Source organism: Bos indicus x Bos taurus, chromosome 18 (assembly GCF_003369695.1).
Source record: "Bos indicus x Bos taurus breed Angus x Brahman F1 hybrid chromosome 18, Bos_hybrid_MaternalHap_v2.0, whole genome shotgun sequence".
In the NCBI taxonomy this organism is placed as follows: Eukaryota; Metazoa; Chordata; class Mammalia; order Artiodactyla; family Bovidae; genus Bos; species Bos indicus x Bos taurus.
In genome coordinates this window covers 60,256,500-60,269,573 of record NC_040093.1, presented here as the reverse complement: position 1 = coordinate 60,269,573, position 13,074 = coordinate 60,256,500, and the positions used below count along the sequence as shown (strand labels likewise).

At 46.6% G+C, this 13,074-nt stretch overlaps 1 protein-coding gene across 2 annotated transcripts in view; it reads left to right on the top strand.

Moving 5' to 3' along the window:
• The window catches only part of WWOX (WW domain containing oxidoreductase), a 908,120-nt gene that overhangs the window by 263,285 nt on the left and 631,761 nt on the right, over nt 1–13,074 (top strand). For both annotated transcript variants that reach the window (XM_027513959.1, XM_027513960.1), the window contains exon 8: nt 2,506–2,770. In XM_027513959.1, coding sequence (XP_027369760.1) covers nt 2,506–2,770 — 265 coding nt within the window. The remainder of the gene's footprint in view (nt 1–2,505; nt 2,771–13,074) is intronic.

The window sequence follows — 13,074 nt, the reverse complement described above, 5'->3', positions numbered from 1 at the left end:
ATCTGAACCCAGTGGCAAAACTTGCCTTCCACACAAAGCTCGAACAAAGCTTTTTGTGATAAGAACTTGGCTCTTAATTTAGAATTATGAACCCGTGACTATGGGTTCAATTTTTTAGTACTGTATTTAATCCCCACTCTATGCCATAGGCAACATTCAAGGAGCTCACGGTCCCTCTCTCGGGAATTCACAGTCTAGGCCTGGAAGCAGGTGAGGATTGGTCTGTATGGTCAGAAGAGAGGCACAAAGTGCCAGGGTGGCTTGGCTTGCCTTGCTGGTCATGTTGCAGGGGTGGCAGGTCCTTGAACAGTAGGAGTACGATGGACCGGGTCCTGGAAAATGGACGCTTCATTTCCATCTGCTCTGCGTGGCTTTTCAGCCTGTCCCTCACAGCCACCCAAGAAATCGTTGTGATAGCAAGCCAAGGAAGAGTTAGCCAGGGAGGGCCTCCTGGAAGAAGTGACACCTGAGCTGGATTGGGCTAAGCAAAGGTGTCAAGAAGGGCGATGAGAACACAGCAGAGAGTTAGCGGAGCACACTATATTCACCCTGTACCTGTTAGATGTTGTCTAAAGCCTCAATGTTCTTTCCTTCCCAGAGCATGTGGAACTTCCGGGAAGTGGCCAGTACCTTTGACCATTGTATCCTTGACTCAGCAGTCCTTATGTGTGTGTGTGTGTGTGACAGCTGTTCTGTAACACCTTATCACTGTGTTGAAATAAAATTCAGAAATAATATAACTTCCCTGCATACGTATGTTGTAACTCAGTGGACTTACCTACCTGTAATGTAGGGGCAAAATGACTGTGAAGCTAATATAGCATGTGTTCCAACGTGTCAGCCCGTTGGCAGGACTCCAGGGACGGAAAGTCATTGGAGTGCGTGACCCTCCACCAGGATCTTCATACCTGCTGACTGTTGGCAGGTGTGTGGCCTTTGGCTTCCAGTGCCACCAGCCTCGGGTCAAGCCCCACCTCCCCCCTCCCCGCCCCAGAATCCCAAAGCACACCCCTTCCTCACTTACGTAGCTGTGGCGCTCTACTCTTGGAAGTTCAGTAGCTGTTAGAGCGGTGCATCTGTGCAGAGCACAGTTCGAGTCTAGTCTCGGATAATTACTCACAGGCTTTCATCCACATGCACGTCCGGAGGGGCTGTCTTCCTTGACAAGGCTCCCCTTGCCCGGCGGGACATCCGCTGTCCCCAGCGCCCCACTGGCAATTGTTATGACAACCAGAAAAAGGCCCCATAAGTTTCCAAATTTCCCGCTAAGTCCCACTGCTCCAAACGGTTAAGCTCGGCAGTCTGGGCTCTTCCCGTGGTCTGGGGGCCTGGAAACAGCCAGCCAATGATCCATTTCAGGGCCTCACTGTCCACACTGACGTCCCCAGCCATCAGCTTTGCTGATGACTTCATCTTGGCGAAGTCATTTAATACCAGAAACGGGATGTCACTGACTGAGTCCCGGAGAAGGGGTACTTAATTTCCATTAAGACATGGATTTCTTGGTCCTAGCTCCACATGAACGGCTCGCTCATATTAAGGAACTACCAGATGGTTCTGTCATTTCCACTTCACCTTTTGCTTTCTTTTTCCTCAGCATTTGTTCCCAGTGCCCTCATTTGGGGAAAATGCCCGGAGTTAATTCAGCAAACTCTGAGGGTTCTTTAAAGAATATGAGACCGAATTCCTTCTGTTATGATCGTTTTTTTTTTTTTCTTTCTTTCTTTCTTTCTTTCTTCTTTTGGTTGTTAGGGAAGTCACTACTTTGTCGTCATTAAAAAAAGAAGAAAGGAAGGAAAGAAACAAACAGCTGGTGTTTAACGACTCCGTCAGACCCAATTATAAAACGTCAGCTACTTACTTTGATTTGTGTGTATCCATGCCATGGGTATACTCGAAAACATTAGACCTTGCCAGCACTCATTTTGGCTTTGTTTACATTTATCTTTTAAACGTATGAGACCACTGATGGCGCCTCACCAAGGTTATAACCCCTTTATAATCATTAATTTTTAATCTGGATGAGAGTCTTGGAGGCAGCAAGGCTCATCTATATTTACTTGGATGCTCCAAAGAAAGCATACAGGACACAAACACGGGCTAAAATAACCCACGAAAACCCTGTCAAGGGTTAGGAATGCAGTATCTTTCTGCTTCCAAAAGCAGCAGCCCTTTATTTAACATGTTTTCCCGTTTAATTGAATTATCCTTGAACTTCCTGTTGAAGGTTTTGAAAAAATAGATGTTAGAAGCAGGGGTAGTGGATGGGGGTCCAGTGAAGACCACTCCGTTTATGAGTCTGGCCCTTTATTAAGTGTGTGTTTGGACCTGGTTGGTTTCTATTGTGGAATCACCATCGTCTCTCTTTAAGACTTTGTTTCCATGTTCACCCAATTGAGATTTTAGTCATCTCTGCATGGTTTTCTCAGATTTCTAATAAAAACTCAAAGCTATATCAGAAGTCAGGGGCTGACGGATTCATATCACATTTTCTTTTTTTTGTAGATTCACAGATATTAACGATTCCTCGGGAAAACTAGACTTTAGCCGCCTTTCTCCATCGAAAAACGACTACTGGGCCATGCTGGCCTACAACCGGTCCAAACTGTGCAACATCCTGTTCTCCAACGAGCTCCACCGCCGCCTGTCCCCCCGCGGGGTCACGTCGAATGCGGTGCACCCCGGGAACATGATGTACTCCGCCCTTCACCGTGGCTGGTGGGTGTACACGCTGCTCTTCACCTTGGCGAGACCCTTCACCAAGTCCATGGTGAGTCAGCAGCCGCAGCTGCCACGCACACCTCTAGTGCGCCTCTCCGGAAAGGGTACTAGAGAAACCCAGGCACACTCGCTTCCTTGGCCTCTCACCTCTCAGGAGGATGAGTCTGGTCTTGAGCATCACGTCATCAGGCCTTTTAGAGGGATGAGGAGGGGCGCTTGAGCACATTTCAGCTGACTTGAGTTCGCATCTGTTTCTCTAGAGATGTCTCCAAGGCCCAGAGAGAAGATGTGCGTTTTTGCTATTGCGTTAATATGGCTGATGGAGATGGTTTGTTTACATTTGATGTGATCTTTTTGTTTTTTTCCCCAATAAGCACAGTCCTTCCAAACTGTTTTGTGTTAGTAGGTAAATAGCATGGGTTTGTGACTTTTGCATTCTCAGCAAATGTGGCTCCTCCGTTTCCATTGAGAGTCTGTATTTTTGCTCTAAATGCTTCCTTTAATGGGTGTAAACCTCTGCTGGAGCATCCTGTGTCAGCTGGAGGCACATTTTATTCTGTACTTCACCAAAGGTAAGTCCTTTTGGGTGCTTCAGACTACCGTGTTTCAACTTGGACTTCACAAGGTAAGTGTGAAGTTTTCCTGTTTTGGATGGCCCTCTCACAGCTGTCTCTGAACACTTCTTTCATGAAAGCATTGAGTAGGAAGTCATTTGAGTGAAGAGTGTGCATTGTACACAATATTTTTGGTATGGTACTTTTCTAAAATACAGGCCTCTAAAATTTCCCACCTACTTAAACTTCATGTTTGTGGATGACAACACAGCACGGAAAATCTACAACAACAAGGAAAATCTTTTGATGTGCATAGGAAGAAAGTAAGCACGTTTTAAAAATTTGAATCACGTAGGTGTTTCTTATGCAAAGTGAATAGATATAATCCAGGAGTTGAATACTTAACCAAAGAAGTGAGAGGAGCTCTGGAGAGCAGTTCTCCAAGTTCAAGGGGAGTGTGTGTCACAGGCTTCTGATGATCCCCTATTGCCTGATTTTCTGTGATTGCATGAGAGTTGGTTTTCTGCAAGGGCATCTTTGGCCATGATTTTGGCTCATTGTCTTAAGAATACTGGTCTGGCCTGTGGATGAGTTGTTCACGTTTAGGAAGTGGGAGAGGAGAGAGGAGCGTCCTTTCTCACTTTCCACTGGCCCTGCACCTTCATGACCAGTGGACCAATCATCAAGTATAATTTGTAATTTCTGGGTCTTGAATTTTCTCACTTGTATTTATTTGAATATTGGTGGAAGCGAAAGAACTCCTTTCTGTGAAACCAGAGTCTTGCTTCTTTCTTCTTCCGGATTTCTCTAGTCAGAGGAATATGATGGGAAAGAGCCCGCTGTGGGTCTGTGATGACTCAGATCATCATGGAGGGTGGTGTAACCATCTGTACACTGCTGGATGTGGACTCCACTCACTGAGGGCTCCTTGATGGACAGTGACAACGATTCTTATTCTGTGATGAGATCCCAGGGCTTAAAAACCCTGGATGGTGCAAGGCGGAGGAGGAGGAAGGCTGGCTCTGGGAAAGTAAAAAGTGGGGTGAGTGGTTTTCTGTTTCTTGGGTTAGGGGATCTAGTACTTCACATGAACACAGCATGTAAACACATGTTTAGCTAAGTCGGGCTGTATTGTCGGCTCCTTGGATGTGTCGGGAGGGTTTCTGAAAGTGCCGGGCAGGTAGCCATGTTGTGATCACAGAGAATTGGGTGGTATTAACAACTAATAGTGTTTGGTGGTAACTCTGGTCAGGACACAAACCAAGTGGAAAAGCCGAGTGTGGAGTTGGAAGCCTAGGCAGAAGTGTTACCACACAGGCGGGTGGCACAGGGTATTAGGAGAAGGCCCCCACTCACCGTACTGGGAGCTGGTCCAGTGATGCCCGACGCCCAGCACATGGGGCTCCTTCCCCCCTTCCCCATCCAGTGTACGCACACCTTGGCCTCCTCCCAGCCCTGGTCCCTGGTCCTCCAGTCAGGAAAATGCCTGGAGCAGCCTGGGGCACCAAATCAAACAAGAACTGGTCTCTGTGGCTCTGGGTGAACGGGGCATTTGGGAAAATGAGCAGATAACCCTTGAGAAGGCTTGGAGAAAATTGGTGACATAACCAAAAAAAAAAAACTGCACTGAATTCTAAGTTGTTTCCGCAGTGGTGGAGTGCTCTGTGAAAAAGGGAGGTAAGCCCTTAGCCTGTGCTAGGAAAAGGGCTTGACAGGGCTTCCTCGCGGTGCTGAGTGTGAGAGGGCTGCTGCCTGGGCGAGCAGAGCAACCAGCTCTCTTGCTCGTGATCCTGATGCTCAAGCCCAGCTCTCTCCCTTGGCATTGGGAGAACTCGGGCCAGACGTTTGGCCTTCCTGAGCTTGTTACCTCTCAACCAAAATGGCAACACAGGTTGGTGTGAGGATTGACAGTAATGGATGTATCTAGGTATTTGGTGGTGTTTCTTAGACATCAGAGTCCCACATGACTGAGATTCATAAAGAGGTGGAATGGGCTCCCTGTGAAGCTCACAGCCAGTCACTTCTCTTCCCTGAACGTGTAGGACTCTGTATGTGGGAGAGGTCTCTGCCCCAGGGAGACCAGGGATCTACTATTTTGCTGGTAGGACAGACTGGACTCACTGGAAGAGTCAGCCTGGGGTCTCATCCTTCTGTACGGGGCTCAGCACTGCTTCTGTGACGCTAAGACATTGTTTTCTGGGTGAAGGGCACGCTTCTGCCATTTTAATGCAGACCTGCTTTTGGACCTAAACCATGTCGTTACATCCACATTCCCACCCCATGCAAAAGTTGGATCTGAAATGCTCATGGAGAGCCTGAGCACAGGTGCAGGGTCCCAGTCACCCAGGGGCTCGTGTTCTGTGCACTCTGCCATCGCGCCTTTTCCTTTGCACCTCAGAGTTGCTGGAGTGTACACTCCAGTGTCCAAGGCCGAGGAAACAAACACAGCACAGCCTCGTGCTGGGAAGGCCCGCCTTTCTTCTCCGCCGTCGCCGGCTCCCTCAAGTATTAAACAGCAGTATTCTAATATCAACGTCCCTTTTTTATTTGCTGTGACTTGCTGTGACTACAGTGACTTTAGTTACAGTAATTAGGTCACCCTTCATGGAGTCAGGCTATTTTAAGTGCCTCTTTAAGGAATATTGTTGCAGATTAGTAATTTTACAATTGGATGTTCTTGTGCAACTTTATTAAATGTAATCTGTCTTTTAAATGTTGCCCTTTTACAGTTATACATTTCTAATTGTTGCTGTAAATGCATTATCACTTTGAAATTAATTAATATTTCCATTTGGCCGCCTGCAGTATAATAATCACTAATGAGAAACTCTTAGGGATTAATTCTCGATACAGCGACCCCTACTGGTGGAGCCTGTCTCTGACACGTCTTCCTCTGGGGTCCAGAGGTCACGACTGGTATATGGGGGTTTCTGGGGAGACAAGCATTTTTCTCTCCTCCCTCCAACTTATGTTACAATTAAAATAATAGATAAAAATGAGACTAGGATTTTCTAGAATATTGTTTTAAAAAAGATAACAGGGTTCTTTAGCTGCTTGATCAACATCTTGAAGGAAACTCGAGTTGACAGAAGCTTTCTGGTTTAAAGTCACATCCATCCATCTGTGTTACCTGCTTATTGTCCTGCCCATCTTGCTTTTTATTTAAATACCTCTAAAATCACATTTTCATATGGACTCTAAAATTGTGTGTTGCATATGGATGCATTTATATATATTATATGTATGTGTATATAATGCATTTATATGTACATATTACTTCCTGGGGCTTAATTCACAAAACCAGGTGTGTTGTTTTATCTAGTGATATAAGAGGTTCTCAAAAGTAGTTTTGGCTAGTATTTTTCAGTTGTTGCCATGCACCCAAGTAGGAAGCAGCTTGACCAGTAAGGCCAGACACCGTGAAGCCTAAATGCATCAGCGTGAATGCCTTCACTCACTGCTTACGGCACTTTTACGTTAGAAACACTGAAAAAGCACAGGGGACTCACCCAGCTTGTTCAAGAAGTTGGACTATCAGCCGGCAGACCGTTGGCCAGCTGCTTGTCCAGGTTCGTTTTCTTTGTGAAATACACCGCCAGCCCCGCCACATGGCCCAGCCCTGCGGTTGTTTCCTTTTTAACACATCTGAAAGCACCTTCGTGAAGCGCACCCCCTCCCCCCCTCTCCCCCACAGAAACTTGCTGTCCTGGCCAACCACATCTCAGCTCAGATTCCTAGGTCCCCGCCAGCCTTTGGCCATCAGGATGTAAATTTGAAGCTGAGCCCCCGTCACGTGCCCCTTAGAGTGTTTTGTGCAGCCACATATTTGCGTTGGCAGGCAATGGTAGAAAGAGTATCATGTGTTAGGGTAGCAAGAGCTTAGCAGATGTTTTAGGGGGACCGCATTTTCAAATCGTTTTACATTAAAAAAAAAAAAGCAACTTGAGTTTGTGGAACTTCTGAAACGATTGGGTTACGTTTCCTGGGGCCGCACTCAGTCCTTGTGCTGAGTTTACCAGATGCGCAGCCACCCCGCTAATGGATGGGCTCATGATACTGTTCCTGTTGCACAGTTATAAATTATAACTAGCAAAAGCACACGATGTTGTTCTTCTAACCTTCGGGAAAGCCAAGCCTGGTAATTCTGCCCTTGAATAACCCGCAGCAGGGTGATTTATAGCTGTACAATTTAAAACATAATGAAGGAGATAATAGATGTTGATTTGTTCTTTAAATTAGTATTTTAGAAAATACTACCCCTCCCCCACTCCTCCCCTTTAAATACCTCTTGTTGACCATGCTCTGGATCTGATCAAGGACAAAAGTCCCTGTCTGAATCTCTGCAGGTACATTGGAGTAGAAAAGCCTTTTTCTTCGCTGAGAGGAGGAAACATGGTTTTCAAAGTGGGAATTTCAGCACATTCTTCACTAATCTAGATATTTTGAGACTCCTGAGTGAGGGCTGAATCCTCTGGCTGCCTTGCTCTTGCCAGGGTAGATATGTTAGAAAACCAGACTCCTAGGACCCCTCTGTGGTTGGGCCACACTTCGGCTTCTCTGTAACCACCCCTTCTCCCCCCGTGGTGGGTTCTTCCCCTTGCTGAAGCCACGTCCCCAGAGCCTCAGACATTCTTCTTATTTTTCAGGGGTATCATTAGCATTGGTTTCATTAATCATCTCCCAATTCTGTTTGGAGCTTTAAGGTTTACAGTGTTTGCCCAATTCAAAGTCTAGAGGATATGATCAAATGAAAAAGAGCATGGGATTTAGAATCAGCAGGCATATGTTCAGAATTCACATCCCCCCCCCCCTTTTTTAGTTGTATAATTTTGAAGTGATTCACCCTCTCTCAGGCTCATTTTTTGCCACACATTTTTTAGATGTTTTGGGCTGTGAGTCAACATCCAAGTAAAAGTTGTTGGAATAACAGAGGTTTTTGTTTGTTTGTTTGTTGAAGTCCCTAGGCAGCCAGGGTGTTCTTTGGCTAATATTTAGGCAGGTTCTCTGTGATTGTCCTGATTTTTCCCTCCTGAGGAATGATGGCTGCAGCAGCACCAACCTTCGCAACTTCACCTGTGAAGTCAGGGTGGGAGGAATGAGATCCCTCTTCGCATGCTTTCTTCCTTTATCAAGGAGGAGAACATTCTATCTCAGAACTGTCTTCCCTCACAGACTTCTCAGCTCCTGTTGGCCAGGATTGAGCTACCTGTCCAGACCCTGGGTGCAAGGAGGCTGGGAGAGTGAGTGGCTTTTGGCATTTTGTGTTTCTAGGGTGAAAGGCAAGATCTGATGGCAAGGAAAAAGGGTAGGATGATGGCTTCTGAGCAGACTCTCCTGTGCACATAACGTTGCCTCATCTGTCTAACGGGAGTGCCATCTATAGAGTCATTGTGGAAGTAAGTGAGAATTAAATGGTAGGAACCCGGCCCAATCTGGTCCCTCACATTTACCCAGCCTTACCTGCAGGCGCTTCCAGCCCGGCCTCCTTCCTTCTCCAGGGCTGAAGCACGCTGCCCTCTAATGTGCCTCCCCTCCATGCCTGGTTACTTTGTAGCCATCCTTCGGAACTCGATCCGAGCATCACAGCTCACGGAAGCCTTAGATCCGCCTTCGGTCAGGGTCCCCCATGACGTGCTTTTATAAGAGCCACCGCTCCTCACGTGTTAGTGTCTGGTGTGTGATAACACGCCCATCGACACATGCCAGCCGAGTCAACGAAGGAGCCGGGGATCTCACCTTCGTAATGTTGAACACAGATGCAATTTAGAGAAATAATCCCACAGTCTCGTGTTTAACGTCTGTCTTAAAAGTGCCGCTGTTGCCTCCGTACTACGGTGTCCTTGGTCTGGAAGGCGCATGCTCAGTAAATATTTGTAAATAAACAGAAAATGATTAGGCGCTTAATGAATCACAGTCATGAATTCCTTCCTTATTGTGAGTCTCTCTGAGGCGGGCAGGGAATTGCAGTTCAGAATGTGTAGATAAACAGCTGAGACTTGGGACACCCTCTCTCTCCACCCAGAGTCACACAGCCAGTCCACAGGACTAGAACCCAGCCACTCAGCTCTGAACTCCCGGCGGTAAGTGAGGGGCCACCCAGAGGTGCGGGCGTGGAGGGGAAATGCATAAGGCGTGGGAGGGAGAGGAGGGGCTTTGGAGGCAGGCAGTTCTGGACTCCCACCCCAGCGCTCCCCACTTGCTAACTCCTGGGCACATTTCATCCCCTGGTTAACGTCTCTGCACAAAACCAGAGTGGCCCGCCTGCCTCCTGCGTTGTGTTGAGAATTGAGCAAGGGCAGGGACGCGCCAGCTGTTCAGTAAACACTCGCTGGTGATGCTGTTATCGACTTGTGTCAAGGGTGAAAGATGGTAGGATATAGCATTCAGAGCATGATGCATTAGATATGCAGTAAATGTTATCATCATCTTCGCCATTATTTTTTCAGACAAGGGAAAGGTTGCTTTACTTCCCATTGCTCAAAGATGCTCATGCTCCTAACCATGGCCCCGAGTCCATCCCAGAAGTTCTGATTTTCCCTTTGAACGTTAGGCATACAAGTACCACGTACAGTACAGCCCTGAGTTGCTCAATGTAAGCCCTTCTGGCGGCCCACTGAAGCTAAGGGCGCCCCTCGCTTTGAGGAAAGAGCTGCCCTTTCCTGTTGGAAACAAAGAGCAGGAAGGCACGCCTGGCTCTATGAGGCTGCGGCACGTCACCACTGTGTTTTCTCTGCCTCGTGATGCAGTGTTTTAAGTCTGGTCAGGCCTTTGTTCCCGAATGAGCACCCGAGAGGGGGAAAAAATGACTATCTGGCCTTAATACGTGTGACAAATTATTTAATGAACATTTAACCAGGATTTGAAATTCCCCCAGTTTTATCTTCCTCGTTTCCTTTGCTTGTGTGTCCCCGCCGGCACTTGGGTAATGCACTGCCTCTTTTTAACTCCCTTCCTAGCTCTTTTATTACTTTTAAGTTAGTGGTGCCTTCTTTGATCCTCCCCCTCCAGTTTCCTTTTCTCCAATTTCATACTTCTTTCCAGTGATTTTTGGCCTCTGCGCAGTTTCGCTATCGGAGGCCAGCATGATTAAACAGACGCCAGGAGTTTGTGTTGCCCTGTGATGCTGTTTCTGAAATGTTTATTCTGTGAACACTGATTTTCGTATAAACCACCGGACATGTTGGTTTTTCCTTGTGAGGCGGAAGGTACTGTTTTCCCAGCAGCAATAGGGAGAACTTTGAACCTGGGGTTCCGAACCATTCAGAAGCTGAAACCCATAAACTCTGCCCTCCTGACTACACTGAGAGAAGTGTGTGCCTTGAATGACGGTGGGACACATGTTCTCATGTGCCCCGAGGACCTGCTGGACGGCAGGCGCCACCCTCGAGGGCTTAGTTTCTGTGTCTCGTCCCACTGAAGGTCACTGTGGAGCTTGCTGTCCTCAGACGTCTGCTCTCAGAACAAGCCACTCACTCTCGGTGGGCCTCGGTTTCCTTCTCTGTAAAATGAGTCACTAAACTGAGATATCATGTCCCAGGACTTGTGGATTTTACCATGTAGTTTGAATGGAAATTTTTTTCAAAAAGGAGACCCATGCTGGTTCATATGCTTTGTGCTGAAAACTCTGGATGAAAGACAAATCTACCACTGTAGACTATCGCCCTAATTTTATGAAAGGATGGACAGTTAAATGCCAAAAGCTGTAGGCAGGACAGGACTGTGGAACAGAAAGAAGTGCTTTCAGTTAAGTGCGTTTGACTTCAGGGTTGGCCCTTTTGGTACTGCTGTGGGCATTGTTCACGTTGTTGAAAATGCTGGGCTTCCCCTGGGGCATGACTGGCCTGTGAAGATTCCAGAGGTACTCTTTCAGCCCCAGAGCTCTTCTGGGCATCTTTCAGATCCCAGGTTCTTTCAGTGACTCTGCCTGCGTCACAGTAACTGAGTCAGGAACCCAGGGGGCACCATCCGTGACACGCAGACTCGCCAGAGTGGGAGTTGTTTCCTGGGAGCACCTGTTTCGTCCCGTGTTCTTTTAGAAGAGTGCCGCTCCCTCGACGTCTCTCCCAGCGCCTCTGGGTCTGGAACCCGGCCCCTCTGCTTACGGTCAGCTTTCAGGTTGCAGTCCAAACGTCAGCCTGGCTGTTGCTGTTTCAAGGCTCAGCCAGGGAATGGTGCACTTCAAGCTCGCGTGCTTATTGCCGGGGTTCAGATCCTAATGGCCTGGGTGACTGAAGACTTTGCTTCCCCTCTGTCTCTTAACTGGAGGCCTCTTGGAGGCACAGCCCTGTGTGACCAAACCCCAGAAGGGACAGCTCATAACTTTGGCCCATTCTGTATGGTGGAAGCAGGTCAGTGGGTCTGAGCCACACTCGAGAGGATCTCACAGTGGTGTGAATAGGGGAAGCAGGAAGCCTCAGGGCCATCTCGTACTTCACAAATTAGGGTTTATTCAGTCTTTCTGTGTGAGTTTGTGCACACGCGCGCGTGCGTGTGTGTGTATGTGTGTGAGAGTGTGTGTGCGTGCACGCGCGCACACGCCTTTTGGTAAGCATTCTGGTGGCAGACTTAGGCCTTGCTCGTTCTTGGCCCTAAGCCGTAGCATTCGTTATTGATGTGCGTGTCTTTGCCTTGCTCTTGTTGCATTCTTTCTGCATTCTTGTCTTTCCTCTCTCTGGGCTGAGGGGTACCAGATGCACCTATACGAAAACAAAATGTGTGTGTGTGTATGTGTGTGTGTGAGTGTTTATTATTTTGCACTTTTGTCTCATAATGAGAGAGATATGATTTAGTCTTTTAGTAAGAAAGCCTATGAACAGAATAAAGAAACATATGGATTGTGTTTCTTAAAGTCAAGTATTTGTTTTCATGCTGATTGAGCAGAGGGGGCCATGTTCATCAGTGGCCCAAATTTTCTTTCTAAAAAAATACACGTATTTCTGAGTTTTGATTTAACTTTCAAAAATTGTCCAGAGATCCTAGACTTTTTTTTTTTTAAGCCATAAAGGTTGATGAGGCTCACTGATCATTCAAAGCCCACATAGAATATAATTCTTATTCTAGACCATGCATAAGTCTTCAGATTTGTTGTTGTTGTTGTTATAGTTTTGGGGTCTATTTTAGGTAGGAATCTAAGAAAGAAAAACAACTTCCGTGTTGCTGTATGGGAGAAATAAGAGATTGTGCACCCTGAAATTTGGTTCTCATGTTCCAAAACCACTCCTGTTAAGAGGTATACGATGTGAAGTATCTTATTTAGTAATATTCGAATTTCCCTTGTGGAAGATCATGCCCTTTTCCCCCAGCTGGGCTTCACCGTCTACCACCTTGTATAGAATCTGCAGCACTTGAAACATGTTATCTTTGAGTTTCATAGGATGGGGGTCTCTTTAATAATTTACATTTTTTGAAAAAAAGAAAGTGAAATATTCTTTCCAAAGCCAAAGTAATCGGCAGGAGTGTGTGGTGTTTGTTCAGCTGGATATCTTATTTATTTGAAGTACTGAGAGAAATCTCCCCTGACTGCTCAGAAAAGGGAAGAATAAACAGAGCGGGTGTCCAAGTAACCTGAGCCACAGAGGCTCTCGTTTCACAGAAAAGTTATAAAAAGTCTATTTGCCTGATCCAAAAAAAATACTGTATATCAACTACTGAGAGCTTTGTACTGTTTTCTTAGTATTCTCACTCTTTAAAAGAAAAAGAAAAAAAAAAGCTGTAAAATCTGGGAACTTTAGAATTTGGGGGGGATATTTTAATATTCTGAGGCAGGTGAATGCCGTCGGTCTGTTTTTCCTTCTCAGAA